At 33.0% G+C, this 12,949-nt stretch overlaps 1 protein-coding gene across 5 annotated transcripts; it reads left to right on the forward strand.

Moving 5' to 3' along the window:
* The first annotated feature begins 2,152 nt into the window (after window positions 1–2,152).
* LOC110022541 lies at window positions 2,153–12,876 on the forward strand. 5 transcript variants are annotated; one of them, XM_020721536.1, is made up of 8 exons: window positions 2,153–2,628; window positions 2,708–2,793; window positions 6,067–6,121; window positions 6,328–6,402; window positions 7,370–7,461; window positions 8,175–8,256; window positions 12,412–12,495; window positions 12,611–12,876. In XM_020721536.1, exons 1-8 carry the CDS (start codon window positions 2,362–2,364, stop codon window positions 12,719–12,721), a joined length of 852 nt encoding a protein of 283 aa, XP_020577195.1. In that variant the 5' UTR covers window positions 2,153–2,361; the 3' UTR covers window positions 12,722–12,876. The 5 variants fall into 5 exon arrangements, with proteins under 5 accessions (XP_020577195.1, XP_020577198.1, XP_020577197.1 ...); XM_020721539.1 differs by having other exon boundaries at window positions 2,153–2,623; window positions 2,715–2,793; XM_020721538.1 differs by having other exon boundaries at window positions 2,153–2,580; window positions 2,669–2,793.
* Window positions 12,877–12,949: the final 73 nt, after the last annotated feature.

A 12,949-nucleotide genomic window follows, 5' to 3' on the forward strand; every position in this document is an offset into this window, starting at 1 on the left:
CTGTCACCTCCACGTGCCCACATATCAGTGGACTCTGAATGTACTCTACGTTAGGAGTCCTGATGTAAAATGAGTGTTTCAATTTTTTAAATGTACAAAGTAAAATTTAGATGCTAATACGTAAATATGTAGGACTATAGTGGTATGTATCTAAATGTCTCAATTTCTTTTAGCAAATATTTAGGGTTTATTTGAAGCACTTTTTTCATTATTTTGTATAAAGTTAAATTCTAATTTTTTCAAAAATTTGAAAATTTCAGTAAAGCTTCAATTTTTATTTTAAGTGTATTTGATTATAATTAATCTGAAAATATCCAAAACTCAATCACATATGTAGTTTAGTAGAGATCTATTAAAACTTTAATAATCAAAGTTAATATATTTATTAATTATTTTTAAAATTTTATGCATAATATCATGTTAAAATTAAATTAATTAATTATATAATAGTCTAATGTCAAAATTCATTTTGAAATAATTGGAAGATTTACATAACTATCACTCATTTAGACACATACACACACATCAATTTATCTATGCATATTATATTTCAATTTTTAAAAGTTGTGATTATATAATTTTAATTGGTATAAATATAAATAAATAAAAATTAGGTGTTATAGGTGTGTAAAGGCCCCAAAATAATATTGAAAGTGAAATATTTTTTTTAACTTCATTTGGCTCATAATAAGCAAAATATAATAACAATACTAAGGATAATATGATAACATTAAATCTATTTTGAATAATAATTAAAAGAACCATAATTTCAATTATTCAAAATGAATCATGTAATCCAAATTAGAGGATTTTACACTTCAATCTAAAGATGATATAATTACATGCATATCATCTTAAACATTGATATTTATGAATTGATCTAGGTAATTTTAGCTAAGATTGTGTAAGTTAATTGGCTATTTGCATATCCAGAAGGAAACCAATGCGCAAATTGGGCTGCTAAGAGTGGGTTGGAGAAACAATATTTCATATTTTCAGTTCGAGTACCTCACCAGTTTTTTATACTTATTCATGGTGATTGTTTAGAAACTTCTTATATTTGATGTGATGGTATTTTTTAGACTTTTTTTTTGCGTGAGTTGTACTTAGTGATTGATGATTTCTTAGGTTTTTATTTCTTTGCGTGAGTGTAGGGTGATTGGTGTATAGTGAAGCTGTCGGTCACAGATCTTGTAAACCTTTTTTTGTCGGAATAAAATTTACTATTGAGTTTCTTTAAAAAAAAATGATCGACATAATTTTTTAGAACTATTTAACCGAGTGCTACGATAAAATTTTTGAGTTGGGTTTTACCATAGATTTTGATACTTGAGTGAGTATTAGAAAAATAGATGAAAGAGGAGGGTTGATTTGTAAATAACAAAGTTTCAGGTGATGTTTATGTAATTGACTAAAACATAACAATACTGTAATTAAATTCTAAGAAATCTTCAAACATGTGGATAAGAACCCTCAGCTGTTCCCACACTCTAACAAGCAAACATTTCCAACCCTCAACTCCTAACTTCTCGTCTTCTTCTCTGCCTTCAAAAATTCAATTTTTTTCGCCATCACCAATCACCCGAAGAAAAGATAATTGGCTATTTGCATATCCAGAAGGAAACCAATGTGCAAATTGGGCTGCTAAGAGTGGGCTGGAGAAACAATACTTCTTATTTTCAGTTCGAGTACCTCACGAGTTTTTTATACTTATTCATGGTGATTGTTTAGAAACTCTTTATATTTGATGTGATGGTATTTTTTAGACTTTTTTTTTTTTTGCGTGAGTTATACTTAGTAACTGACGATTTCTTAGGTTTTTATTTCTTTGTGTGAGTGTAGGGTGGAGGGTGATTGGTGTATAGTGAAGCTGTCGGTCACAGATCTTGTAAACCTTTTTTTGTCGGAATAAAATTTACTATTGAGTTTCTTAAAAAAAAAAAATGATCGACATAATATTTTTGAACTATTTAAGAGTGGGGTTTTACCATGAATTTTGATACTTTAATGAGTATTAGAAAAATAGATGAAAGAGGAGGGTTGATTTGTAAATAACAAAGTTTCAGGTGATGTTTATGTAATTGACTAAAACATAACAATACTGTAATTAAATTCTAAGAAATCTTCAAACATGTGGATAAGAACCCTCAGCTGTTCCCACACTCTAACAAGCAAACATTTCCAACCCTCAACTCCTACCTCCTCTTCTTCTTCTCTGCCTTCCAAAATTCAAATTTTTTCGCCATCACCAATCACCCGAAGAAAAGCTCGTGTTTTTCCTCACAAAAAACCCTAATTTTGATTAACTTTGCAGCAAGCGGATCAAAATTCTTTCTCTAAAGCGTTTTTGGCTTTGTTCAAATGGCGAGATTCACGGCAAATGGGGGACTGAGGCTGCTTCTTCATGGCGAAAGATCTGGTTTTGGAGGTGAGCCGAAGGAGCCGATTAGGTTTAGGGTTTGTGGGGAGAGGTGGTTGAATAATCCGGTTAGGGTGAGGAGTAGGGGAAGAAGCGGTTGGCATCAAGGGAACGCTAGGGTTAGGGTTTTTCCTGCGGGAAGAAAGGGAGGAAATACAAAGGTTGGGGAAAGTTTTGATGATACTGATGTTGAGGAGGAGGAAGATGATTAGGGTTTTTCCTGCGGGAAGAAAGGGAGGAAATACGAAGGTTGGGGAAGGTTTTGATGATACTGATGTTGAGGAGGAGGAGGAAGATGATGAGGAAGAAGATGATGAATTTGGTGTGGACGAGTTAGCTTTTTTCAGAGGTTTGGTGCTTGATATATCTTACAGGTAAGCGCCATGTTTCTCCTCTCTGGGGATATTTACATAAATAGCACATAAGTCTTATGTATTTGCATATCTCATACCTAAACTTTCATATTTAGACATATAGCACACAATTATAAATATCACATTAATAATAGCACTACTAGCATTTCCTAAGAGTGAAATACACCTTTTCTTGTATTGTTTTAAATCTCCAAAGTGCTAGATGTGTAAATATTGAAGTTTAGATGTGAGATATGTAAATACATAAACATTGTGTGCTACCTATGTAAATCTCCTTTTTTTATTGGACTAATCACATACAAACCACCAGAAACTGGCTATTTACAAATCGGTTCAAATTCTCAGTTTGATTGTGACACGCGTAAATACATCCAAATCGGTTCAAATTCTCAGTTTGATTGTGGCACGCGTAAATACATCAGTTCAGTGGTTCAAAAAAATACCCTGGTTGGTTAATTTGTAAATATCATTGTTTTGGGTGGTTTATAATAGGAGCAACAATTGTATGAGTTTACTTATTTTTTAACATTACTATTTCTCAAAATCTATGAAAATGAGAAAAAAACTAAACTCTACTTTTGACAATCATACCACCCAAATCTTTCTTATAACTGAGATATCTCCATGCATAGGCAAGGTGGCTTATATGGAAGAATTGAAGTTTTGGAGTTAGATATGTAAATGCATAAGAATTAAGTGGTTTTTATGTAAATCTTCCTGCTTAGAGTTCCCAATTTTAGTTTGATTTTACACCATAATAAGAAATCCTTTTGCTGTTTCTTTAACTAAACGCAGCCATAATAGAGAAACTCATGGCAAACTACGTCAATGTAAGAAGAAGGCTTCTTTGGAAATAGATAGTCTTACTACATCACATTTGGCAGAAAACTTTGAGTAAAGTAGAAAATTAATCAGGATAATGTTCAATTTTCTTATGGGGCCTTTACATACATACCTCCCAATTCTTATGTATTTACATATCTAACTCCTAAAATTTACTTTTTACATTTATAGCAACCAAATCTTTCATATCACATAAAAATTACTCCCATTTTTAGTTTTTAAAAAATGAAATATAAAATTTTTTATATATAGGAAAGGTCGTATGTATCTAATGTTGTGGGGGACCACCCACATTATTTGAAAATGTTCATTTGTGATCGAATACAACATCAAGGAAATAGTGTAGCATCTTTCGGGATAAAAATACTACTTTATGATTATTTCACTATTCAACGAGGTTTCAGAGTAGAAGTCTTTCCCCTGTCCAAGAAAGACGGTTTGTTTTATTCTTGAATTTGGTATACGTAGAAAAACAAGTCTCTTTAATCAATTACATCTTAGAAAATTATATTTTCTAAGATGACCAGTAAAATAGTTGTTGATTTTTTAATGGATTACAATGATAGATTTAAAAATTATGATTTGGAGTTTGAAACGTGACTAGCTCAAACTGAAACAATTATTGCCAGAATCCAATGAACGAGTTGTAAGCACCAGATGTCGGGAGGCCTGATGATTACTCCAATTTATCATATGGTTGAGTTTTACATTTTAGAAATTGAAGTGATGTTATAGTTTGAGTTATATAATTTTTAGAAATTTAATACTTATATTCGACAGAACAGATCATTGAAATGCTTAGGAAAGGTCGATCCCACGACAAACCCACAAATCGACTCTGAACTTGAACTAAGTGAGCTCTACTAGCAAAGGTTAAGAAACTCAAACCTAGTCTAAAATGTTGGGATAAAACCTAACCTGACTTTTCTGAAATTAGAAGTAACTTGGAAGAGGCTGCTAACTAACAACTCATATTAAGTAAAATTTATGATGATATTGACGTGTATCTTGAAAGTGGTAGACTATTATTATTTAGAAGGATATATTGGGGCTTACACTCGATCCAGTAGATTGAGCGGACTAGACAGACATATGCTTTTAACTAATACTAATATTCTGATATTTGTAAAATCTAAAAATTATATTTTTAGTTTTGACTCGATATAATGTGGGCTCGAGTGAGTTAATAAAAAGGATGAACAAATAGACTTGTCAAATTTAATCGATCGAGGACAGTTTTGATTAATTCATTTCTAAATAATCATTGTGACTTTAACTATGTAGTGTAGACCGTGAAAGGGGTTATGCAAATCCTAAATGATGCATGCATCGAACATTAAGGTCAAGGCAGTTGCAAAAGGCAAGGTGGTGATCCTCACAGGTCGAATCTCCCATTCCATGCTGCAAGTGAAGCCTGAGGGGAAGGAAGGGAAATAACAATATAATGTGTATATATGCATATGGTTTCACATAATCGTTAAGTTTCTAATTAATTTTTATTCAAGTTTTTTCATAATTTAATGAATAAAAATGCAATTTCTAAAGTGTGATATACAAAGGAATTTTTATTTTATTTTGAGTTTTTATACTGTTTTGATTGAGTTTTTTTTTTGAAATTTTATGTTGAATTATTTATGTTGAAATATTAAACAATTATGTATATATATATATATATATATATATTAATCTTTTTGAAATTAAGCTAAATTAAATGTTAAGAGGAAAAAAAAAAGCTAAATTAAATGTTTAAGTTGATTTATTATCAAGGGTTTGATTATATTAAGTTTAATTTAGATTTGAGTGAATTATGGATTGATTAGAATTAATTTGTAATTTATTTAGATTATGGATTAGCTGGTTTTATATTTAAAGTTTATATTTAAGTTTTGATCATGAATTTTGAATTGACGACTTAGGTTGAATTAAATTTAGCTTTAAATTTATATTAAAATTTCTTTTTTAAGTCAAACCCAAGCTCATCTAAGTCAAACAAAATACACCCGAGCCGACCCAAGGTCAACCAAGCACTATCTAGGGGTGTACTAATAAGGAATACCATAACTAGATAGGAATGACAAGTGGCCAAAGATGGGAGAGATGATGAAAATGAGGTCAACAGTATGTAAAAATTAAAGTTTCGGAGTTAGATATGTAAATACGTGCAAATTGAGCGGTATGTATGTAAATCTTCTTTGTCTTACACATGATTTGTGCTTCTTAGAGGTAAAACATTCAAATCCCCCTTTGGTGCCTCATGATGGTAGTAGTACTACCTTTTGGAGGAATCTATGCTGACTTTCTTTCACCTCACTAAATTCTTATTTTACATGTAGTTTTTTACAAACTATTCACTTGGTATATTGTAAGTGAGAATATGCAACTATGCTAATAATTTTGCATATTGATCCAACTTAATTTGTAATTTTGCAGGCCCGTCAACGTCGTTTGTTGGAAGCGTGCAATTTGTCTAGAGTTCATGGAGAAGGTCGGTTGCTGCGCGATACTTTTCATAATGAGGAATATAAATTTGCTAAGGACTTATTTGGGATCAATCTTATTTTTGATTTTTTTTTTAATGTTTATTTAGTTTTCTTTTATGTAGCTAAAAAAATATAATCCTTTTCTGACTTAACAAATATTTACCAGCATACCACCAGATGTTTCACATTGAAGTTCAAATTAATCTGACAGGCTGATGTTCTAGAGTACTATGATCAGACAGTCTCCTCTCCTCAAGGCTCCTTCTACATTCCAGCTGTTTTAAGGGTATTAAAACTTTTCTTACATACATACCCCCACCCATTTCCTATGTATTTACATATCTAACACCTTAACTTTTTACTTTTTTACATTCATGCCAACCAAATCTTTCATAACACGTCAAAACTACCACCATTTTAACTTTTTAAAATGAGAAATACATATTTTCATGCATATGTTAGGCGGCATGTACGTAAAAATTGAAATTTAGGTCTTAAAGACATGTAAATACATAGGAATTGAGTGGTATGTATGTAAATCTTTATTCATGTTCGATTGAGTTCAGCTCAATAATTAGCTCGAGTTTGAGCAATTTTTACAAGCTCTTAATGTTTAATGAGCCAAACAGATGTGATAGTGGTCGACTCGATGATAGCTTGATTATGTTTATCCATACGTAAACGTACGTGTTATATATGCATGTGTGCATTTATATTTATATGCATTCATGTGTGGGGAAATTTACATGCATACCACACAATTCTGATGCATTTGCATATCCAACACGTAAAGTTTGATATTTACACGAAATAACAATTTAAGTGTTTGATATGTAAATATATATAAGAATTGTGTGGTATGTATGAAAAGGCCCCTTAGGTGTTGATCTTTATATTTTATAATTTAGGCGCATTTACATACATAGCACACCATTCTTATATATTTACATATCTAACACGCCAACTTTCATTTTTACACATATAACCCTCAACGTTTTAATATCATATTAAAAAAACACTATCATCACTTTTTAAAAGGTTTAAAGCACCAAAGAGCTATATATGTGCACACGAAAGCTTAGCGCTGTGTGATATGTAAATACATGAGAATTGTGTGCTATGGTTTGCAAATAGAATGAGCCGAATAATAACAAAGATTTTGGCTTGTTTGCTTGATGAAATGAATTGAATAACACGAGCTCAACTTGTTTACACGCGTCGACCTCACCGACGACTTCTCTCTCTCTCTACAGGTGCGTCGCCTGCTTCAGGCAGTGAAGAGAAGGAGAATAAAGCACACTCTCAGTCGAAAAAGCATATTTTTCCGGGATTCATACACTTGCCAGTAGGTTTATTTTGCAAAAATGAGTTCTTTTAGAATTGTTTTTACTTTTATAACTTGTAACATATGCATGTAGAAAGTGCTCTATGCTCATTTGATGGCATAACATTATTATGTGTAAACCTTCATATTTACATGCATATTACTCAGTTCTTATGTATTTTTTACATATCTAACTCCTAAAACTTCAATTTTTACATGCGTACCTCATTACCCATGCATGGAAAGGTGTAAAATGTTGATATTTTTTATGTGATGTGAAGAATTTGGGTGTTGCAAGCTTAAAAAAGCAAGATTTAGGTGGTAGATATGCAAATAAATAGGAATTGAGTGCTATGTATGTAAATGTTCCTAAAAACAATTTGATTTGATGTAAGGAGAATAAGTTTTAGGTGCTCTTAAAAATTTAAAATTAGTTTGTTTTCTTAAATCAACCTTCTAACTTTTAAAACGTGAAATACATCTTTTTCATGCCCGGGCAAAATGGTTTTAATTATGAAGTTATAAAGTTTAGGTGGGAGTATGATGTTGTAAATACATAGGAATTGGGTGGTTTGTATGTAAATCTTCCCGCATGTGTTTTCTGAGGTTATATCTGTAAATTTCGAGTTCATTTAAGCAAAATGTTATCATTCGTGAGAAGCTATACATAAACTGGTTTCTGCTGCTTGCTTTAAAAGTAGTGCTACCAAGATTCACTTCTTGTTTATCAACAGGTATTGTTCTTCTCGTCTGGACTGTACTATTGACCACGTCCTGCCAATTTCAAGGGGTGGCCAATGGAAATGGGAAAATCTGGTAAATTTGTTTTTCTTATGATAAAAATTGCTCGTTTAATTTTTTGTGTGGGGTTCAGGTTGATCCGCCAACCCGAAATAGATTTGGAATTGACCCGCCAACTCTAAATTGACCCAATATTGACTCTGAATATACTCGAGTTTAACATGAGAATAGTTGGTCATAAGGACTTATACCGATCCAATTACGAGCCGAGTTGAGGTCGGCTCCAAATCGGCTTGAAAAAAAATTATGCTCGAATAATTTTCAATCCAAAATTTTACTCATTTTTTTCGACCCGATCTCATTCTGTTGTGGTATGGCTCATATACCATATCGGGACAGACGCTGGATCGAAGCGGAGCGGAAGAATCTGTTCAAATTGGGAAGTTACATAGGTTGGGGTGCGGGGGCAAAACCCCGCGGTATGGTATAGGGGTAATGTTGTAATTACATATTGTGTCTAGGTTTACTCCTGGGGTTATAAATAGGCATGTTAGTAACCCCAGGAGGTATCCCTCTATTCTGTAAACCCTTTTCTGAATATTGAAAGGAACTCGCCGCTCTGCTCCCGAGGACGTAGGCATCTTTGCCGAACCTCGTTAAATCTCTGTGTTCTTCTGGATTTGCGTCGTTCTTGTTTTTCTTCGCCCTAATTTTCCCAATATTTTGAAATAACATATTCAAGTAATTTTATAGTGTTATATCTTATTTTAATTTACATCTTTAAATTTTATTTTTTTGTAATATTTATTATTGTTCTCTCGTTGAAACCACCAATTCTCTCATCAAATAGAAATATGGGATTACGTGTTGGTTTACAATATTCCATTCATGTTAATTTTAATCATGAATGATTGCTAGTTCAAGGAAAAAGATCAGCACTGACCTATGCAATGTTTTATTTATTTATTTATTTTATTTTTCTAAATTTGGAAGAATCAACTTTTCTTGATTAATTTATTGGTGTTTGCCAATTTCCAGATACTCCAAAAGTCGGGAAACTGACGACAATTCACAAATGGACGTTTTGAGTGTGTAGAAGATGAGCACTTCAAATTTCATATCAAAATATTCCATATTACATATTATAAGATCTGCAGCCAATTTATTTCGAGGCTCTGAGGAACAGATGCCTTCGTTTAAAAGAAGAATGGATTAGCATCAGGTCACAACAAATTCTTGAAGCTTCTTCTTAAAATACACCATCTCCCTTCAATGGTTGTCCTTAATACAACATGTTCTTTGAATAGCTAAAAGAAGCTTGCTTGGCCAATTGATGTCCATATTTTCTTTGCTTATGCCATACAACCACTTTGGAAGACCCAAGCATGGTTTCCCACCTGACGTTGCATCCGTCATTGTCATGGTTGATCACCATCTCTTGGCCGCTGCTATCGTCGGACCACTATCGTTGAGCTGACATCAGCATCGTCTTCGGACTACCATAGCCATCGTCGGGCCACCATCATCTAGTGGACCGCAAATACACGGTCGATGTTGTTGCCAGTGTCACTATTGCTTTGATGCTCCCGTAGTTGTCATCAAACCACCATTGCTAATCCAATGCTATTGCCACACCTAGATCTTTGTTGTAATACTGCCAATGTAGGACCACCATTGCCTCGCTTTTGCTACTATTTTTGGCGAACCTTTGTTGCCCAGTTGCTACCACCATCGTTGACATTGAATTCAAATCTTCATCACACAACTCTTGTCATCAATCTTTTGTTACCAAAAACGGGTAGCTATCACCTTTCAGCATGTTCTACCCCTTCCTTTTTGTGAGTCAAATTAATAACCCCTACTCTTGCAATATTATTTTCTTTGGTTAAAGGGGAAGCAATGTCTTGTAACATATATCTATATAATGAAATAATTTCAATTGGGTTATGCCCAATGATTTTCTATTTTAGGCTTTCTTCTCTATCATCTATTGTGTGTTGAATTTTCTTATAATGTTATCACTCTATTGTAGTAAATTCTCTAGCATGCAACAACAACAAATGCAATAGATTGTTAATAAGTGTACCATTACATGATTTTGTTGAATTAGCGTCAAACAATTCCAACTTTAATTTGCCAATATTTTGATGTAAAATCATATTACTGGAGAATTTGCATTAGGCATATGATCCATGCAAAAATAGTCATCACAAATGCAACTAGCATTGATAGTGGCCGACGCAATAAAAAATTGCATTGAATTCTGTGTCCAATATTGTTGGCCTTAGTTAGATTCAACGTGATTCATTTGAACATAAAGACTACCTACAGAATTTTCATCCGGTATTATAGAGCTTCACCACCAATCATGTGAACATAAATTTGCGCAGACATTGTGTCAACCATTTTTGCCTCTGAGATGGATTAGCCTTGACTCTTTTCAAAGGATTTGTGTTGGATAATTTGTGGATGCAAAACTACAGGAAATTATATATATATATATATATCACTACTTATAAAAGTAGATTTGCAGCAATAACAAAGACAATTATGGGTTGCCTCCCACAAAGTGCTTGGTTTAATGTCGACATGAAGAAATTAAAATCTAAAAATTTGCATGTCTTCAATCCTCAATTCTCTGCTACTCACGAAAACCTAATTTAATGAATAGATTTCTGGATATTCTCTTTAGGTCCTCTTTGTGCATGGTTACGCACCTGAGCTTAGTCTAGAGCCTCTTGATTTCTTTATTTAAGTTTGGTTCTATCATTTACTAATAACTATTCAAAATCTAATTTTCAATCTAAAACTCTTTGAGAATAAAATTTGAAACAAAGTTCAACATTTCAAATTAAAATTGAAATGTCTTTAAAGCTAAAACTCTTTGAAAACAAAAAAAAAAATGAAACTCTAAACTTCAAACTAAGAAAATGAAAACGCTTTAAAAACTAAAATATTTTCTTGTTCACCTTGTGAATATGCTCCAACTTTAAATTTCTTCATTAAGTTCCCTTTCAAATAAGTTTAATCTTAAATTCAATAAAATTGAGAGATTCAAGTGTCCTTAGAGAATATATGAGAGAGCCACCGCAAAGTTCTATTGGTGTTATCTCTGGTAAAAACATGAAACCATTTGACACCAAAGTAAAAGAAGAGTACACAGATTCGCAGTTTCAAAAGTTCTGTGAGGAGCATGGGATTCAGAGGCATTTTTCAGTGCGGAAGACACCACAACAGAATGGTGTGGCAGAAAGGATGAACAGGTCCTTAACTGAAAGGGCAAGGTGCTTGAGACTGAATGCAGGGCTTCCTAAGAGTTTCTGGGCAGAGGCTGTGAATATGACATGCTATCTCATCAATAGATCACCTCGAGCATCATTGAGTGACAAAGTCGCGGAAGAGATATGGACATGTAATCCAATTAAATTTGATCATTTACGGATCTTTGGATGCCCTGCTTATGTGCATGTACCTGGAGATGAAAGATCCAAACTTGATGCAAAATCCAAGAAGTGCATCTTTCTGGGCTACAAGAAAGGTGTGAAATGATACTAAGTTTTGGGATCCGATTGCAAAGAAGATGGTGATCGACAGAAATGCGATTTTTTATGAGCAGTTTATGCTACAGCAGAATCAAGACAAGGTGTCAGGGAACAGTTCCAGTTCAACTTGAAAACAATTTGATTCAAAATTTGCTCGTAGCTCGACACTTTCATTTTGATTTGATCTCGATCCGAGCCAAAATTCAAATCAATTTTTGAGTGATTAACAATCTTCGAGTTAAATTCATCTAACTGTCATGTCTGATGTTAAACTAGTTATATAAGTCTAGTTTGGGTTAACGGGTTGAAGGCAGACCAGCAGGATGGAACCAACCTCTTTTTTTTAGGAGGAGCAAACTTCTCCCCTATACTCAATGTGGGAGTAGCTAGAGCAACGAAAGGCAGAGTGATGTTTTACGAGGAGCAAAATTGATATTTCAAGATGGGCAAAAGACCGCATTCCCATATAAGTAAAAATCTGAATTTGAGACGGATCAATTGCCCTTCCTAGATCCTACCTGAGTCTACCCCTGCAGATCAGGCTGGGTTCTATGAGATGATGATGAACAAAATTTTGATAAACAAACACTGAAAATGAGTCATGGCTTTTCAAATGTAATTATAAATTATAAATCTTCAAAAATTGTTTTACACAATTTTCTTTCATTTTTGTTCCTCTAACTTGAAGGTCACAGCCTGCATAAGATGCAACTCAAAGAAAGGTCACAAGTCCCCTGAGGAAGCAAACATGAAGCTGATTAAAATTCCAAAGGTACCCCTACCAAAATAATTTATCATTTCTTGCATTCTAAACAATTATAGGTCTTTTTTGTAATTTTTTCCATTTATCAGGGGCAATTAGAATTCATATCTTATCACTAACACAGGCTCCAAAAGATTATGATGTACTCTCCATTCCTCTGACATCAGCTGCTGTGAGAATGCTGAAGCTCAGAAGAGGAGTTCCAGATGAATGGCGCCAGTATTTACCCAGTTAATTAAAGCGATAATTATCTTAATTACGTCTTAATTAACTTTAATTAATGCTTATCTGTGCATTCCACTGTATATTTTAATCAGTTTGATTAATATAATCTAGCAGTTATGGTGATATGGACTTATATGACTCTTAATCTCCAATTAACTCTTACCTGTAACCATTACTGAATGAAATTTTAGATAATGTGGAGCATTTTTCTTGATATGTTTGTATATATGAGTAATTT

Source organism: Phalaenopsis equestris, unplaced genomic scaffold (genome assembly GCF_001263595.1).
Source record: "Phalaenopsis equestris unplaced genomic scaffold, ASM126359v1 Scaffold000196, whole genome shotgun sequence".
Classification (NCBI taxonomy): domain Eukaryota; kingdom Viridiplantae; phylum Streptophyta; class Magnoliopsida; order Asparagales; family Orchidaceae; genus Phalaenopsis; species Phalaenopsis equestris.

Bases quoted from the DNA above. Each gene is read 5' to 3' on its own strand.
- LOC110022541 (XM_020721536.1), top strand. From the start codon at position 2,362: ATGGCGAGATTCACGGCAAATGGGGGACTGAGGCTGCTTCTTCATGGC. The intron at 8,257-12,411 runs GTAAATTTGTTT...TCTAACTTGAAG, and splicing joins AATGGAAATGGGAAAATCTG to GTCACAGCCTGCATAAGATG. The intron at 12,496-12,610 runs GTACCCCTACCA...TCACTAACACAG, and splicing joins AGCTGATTAAAATTCCAAAG to GCTCCAAAAGATTATGATGT.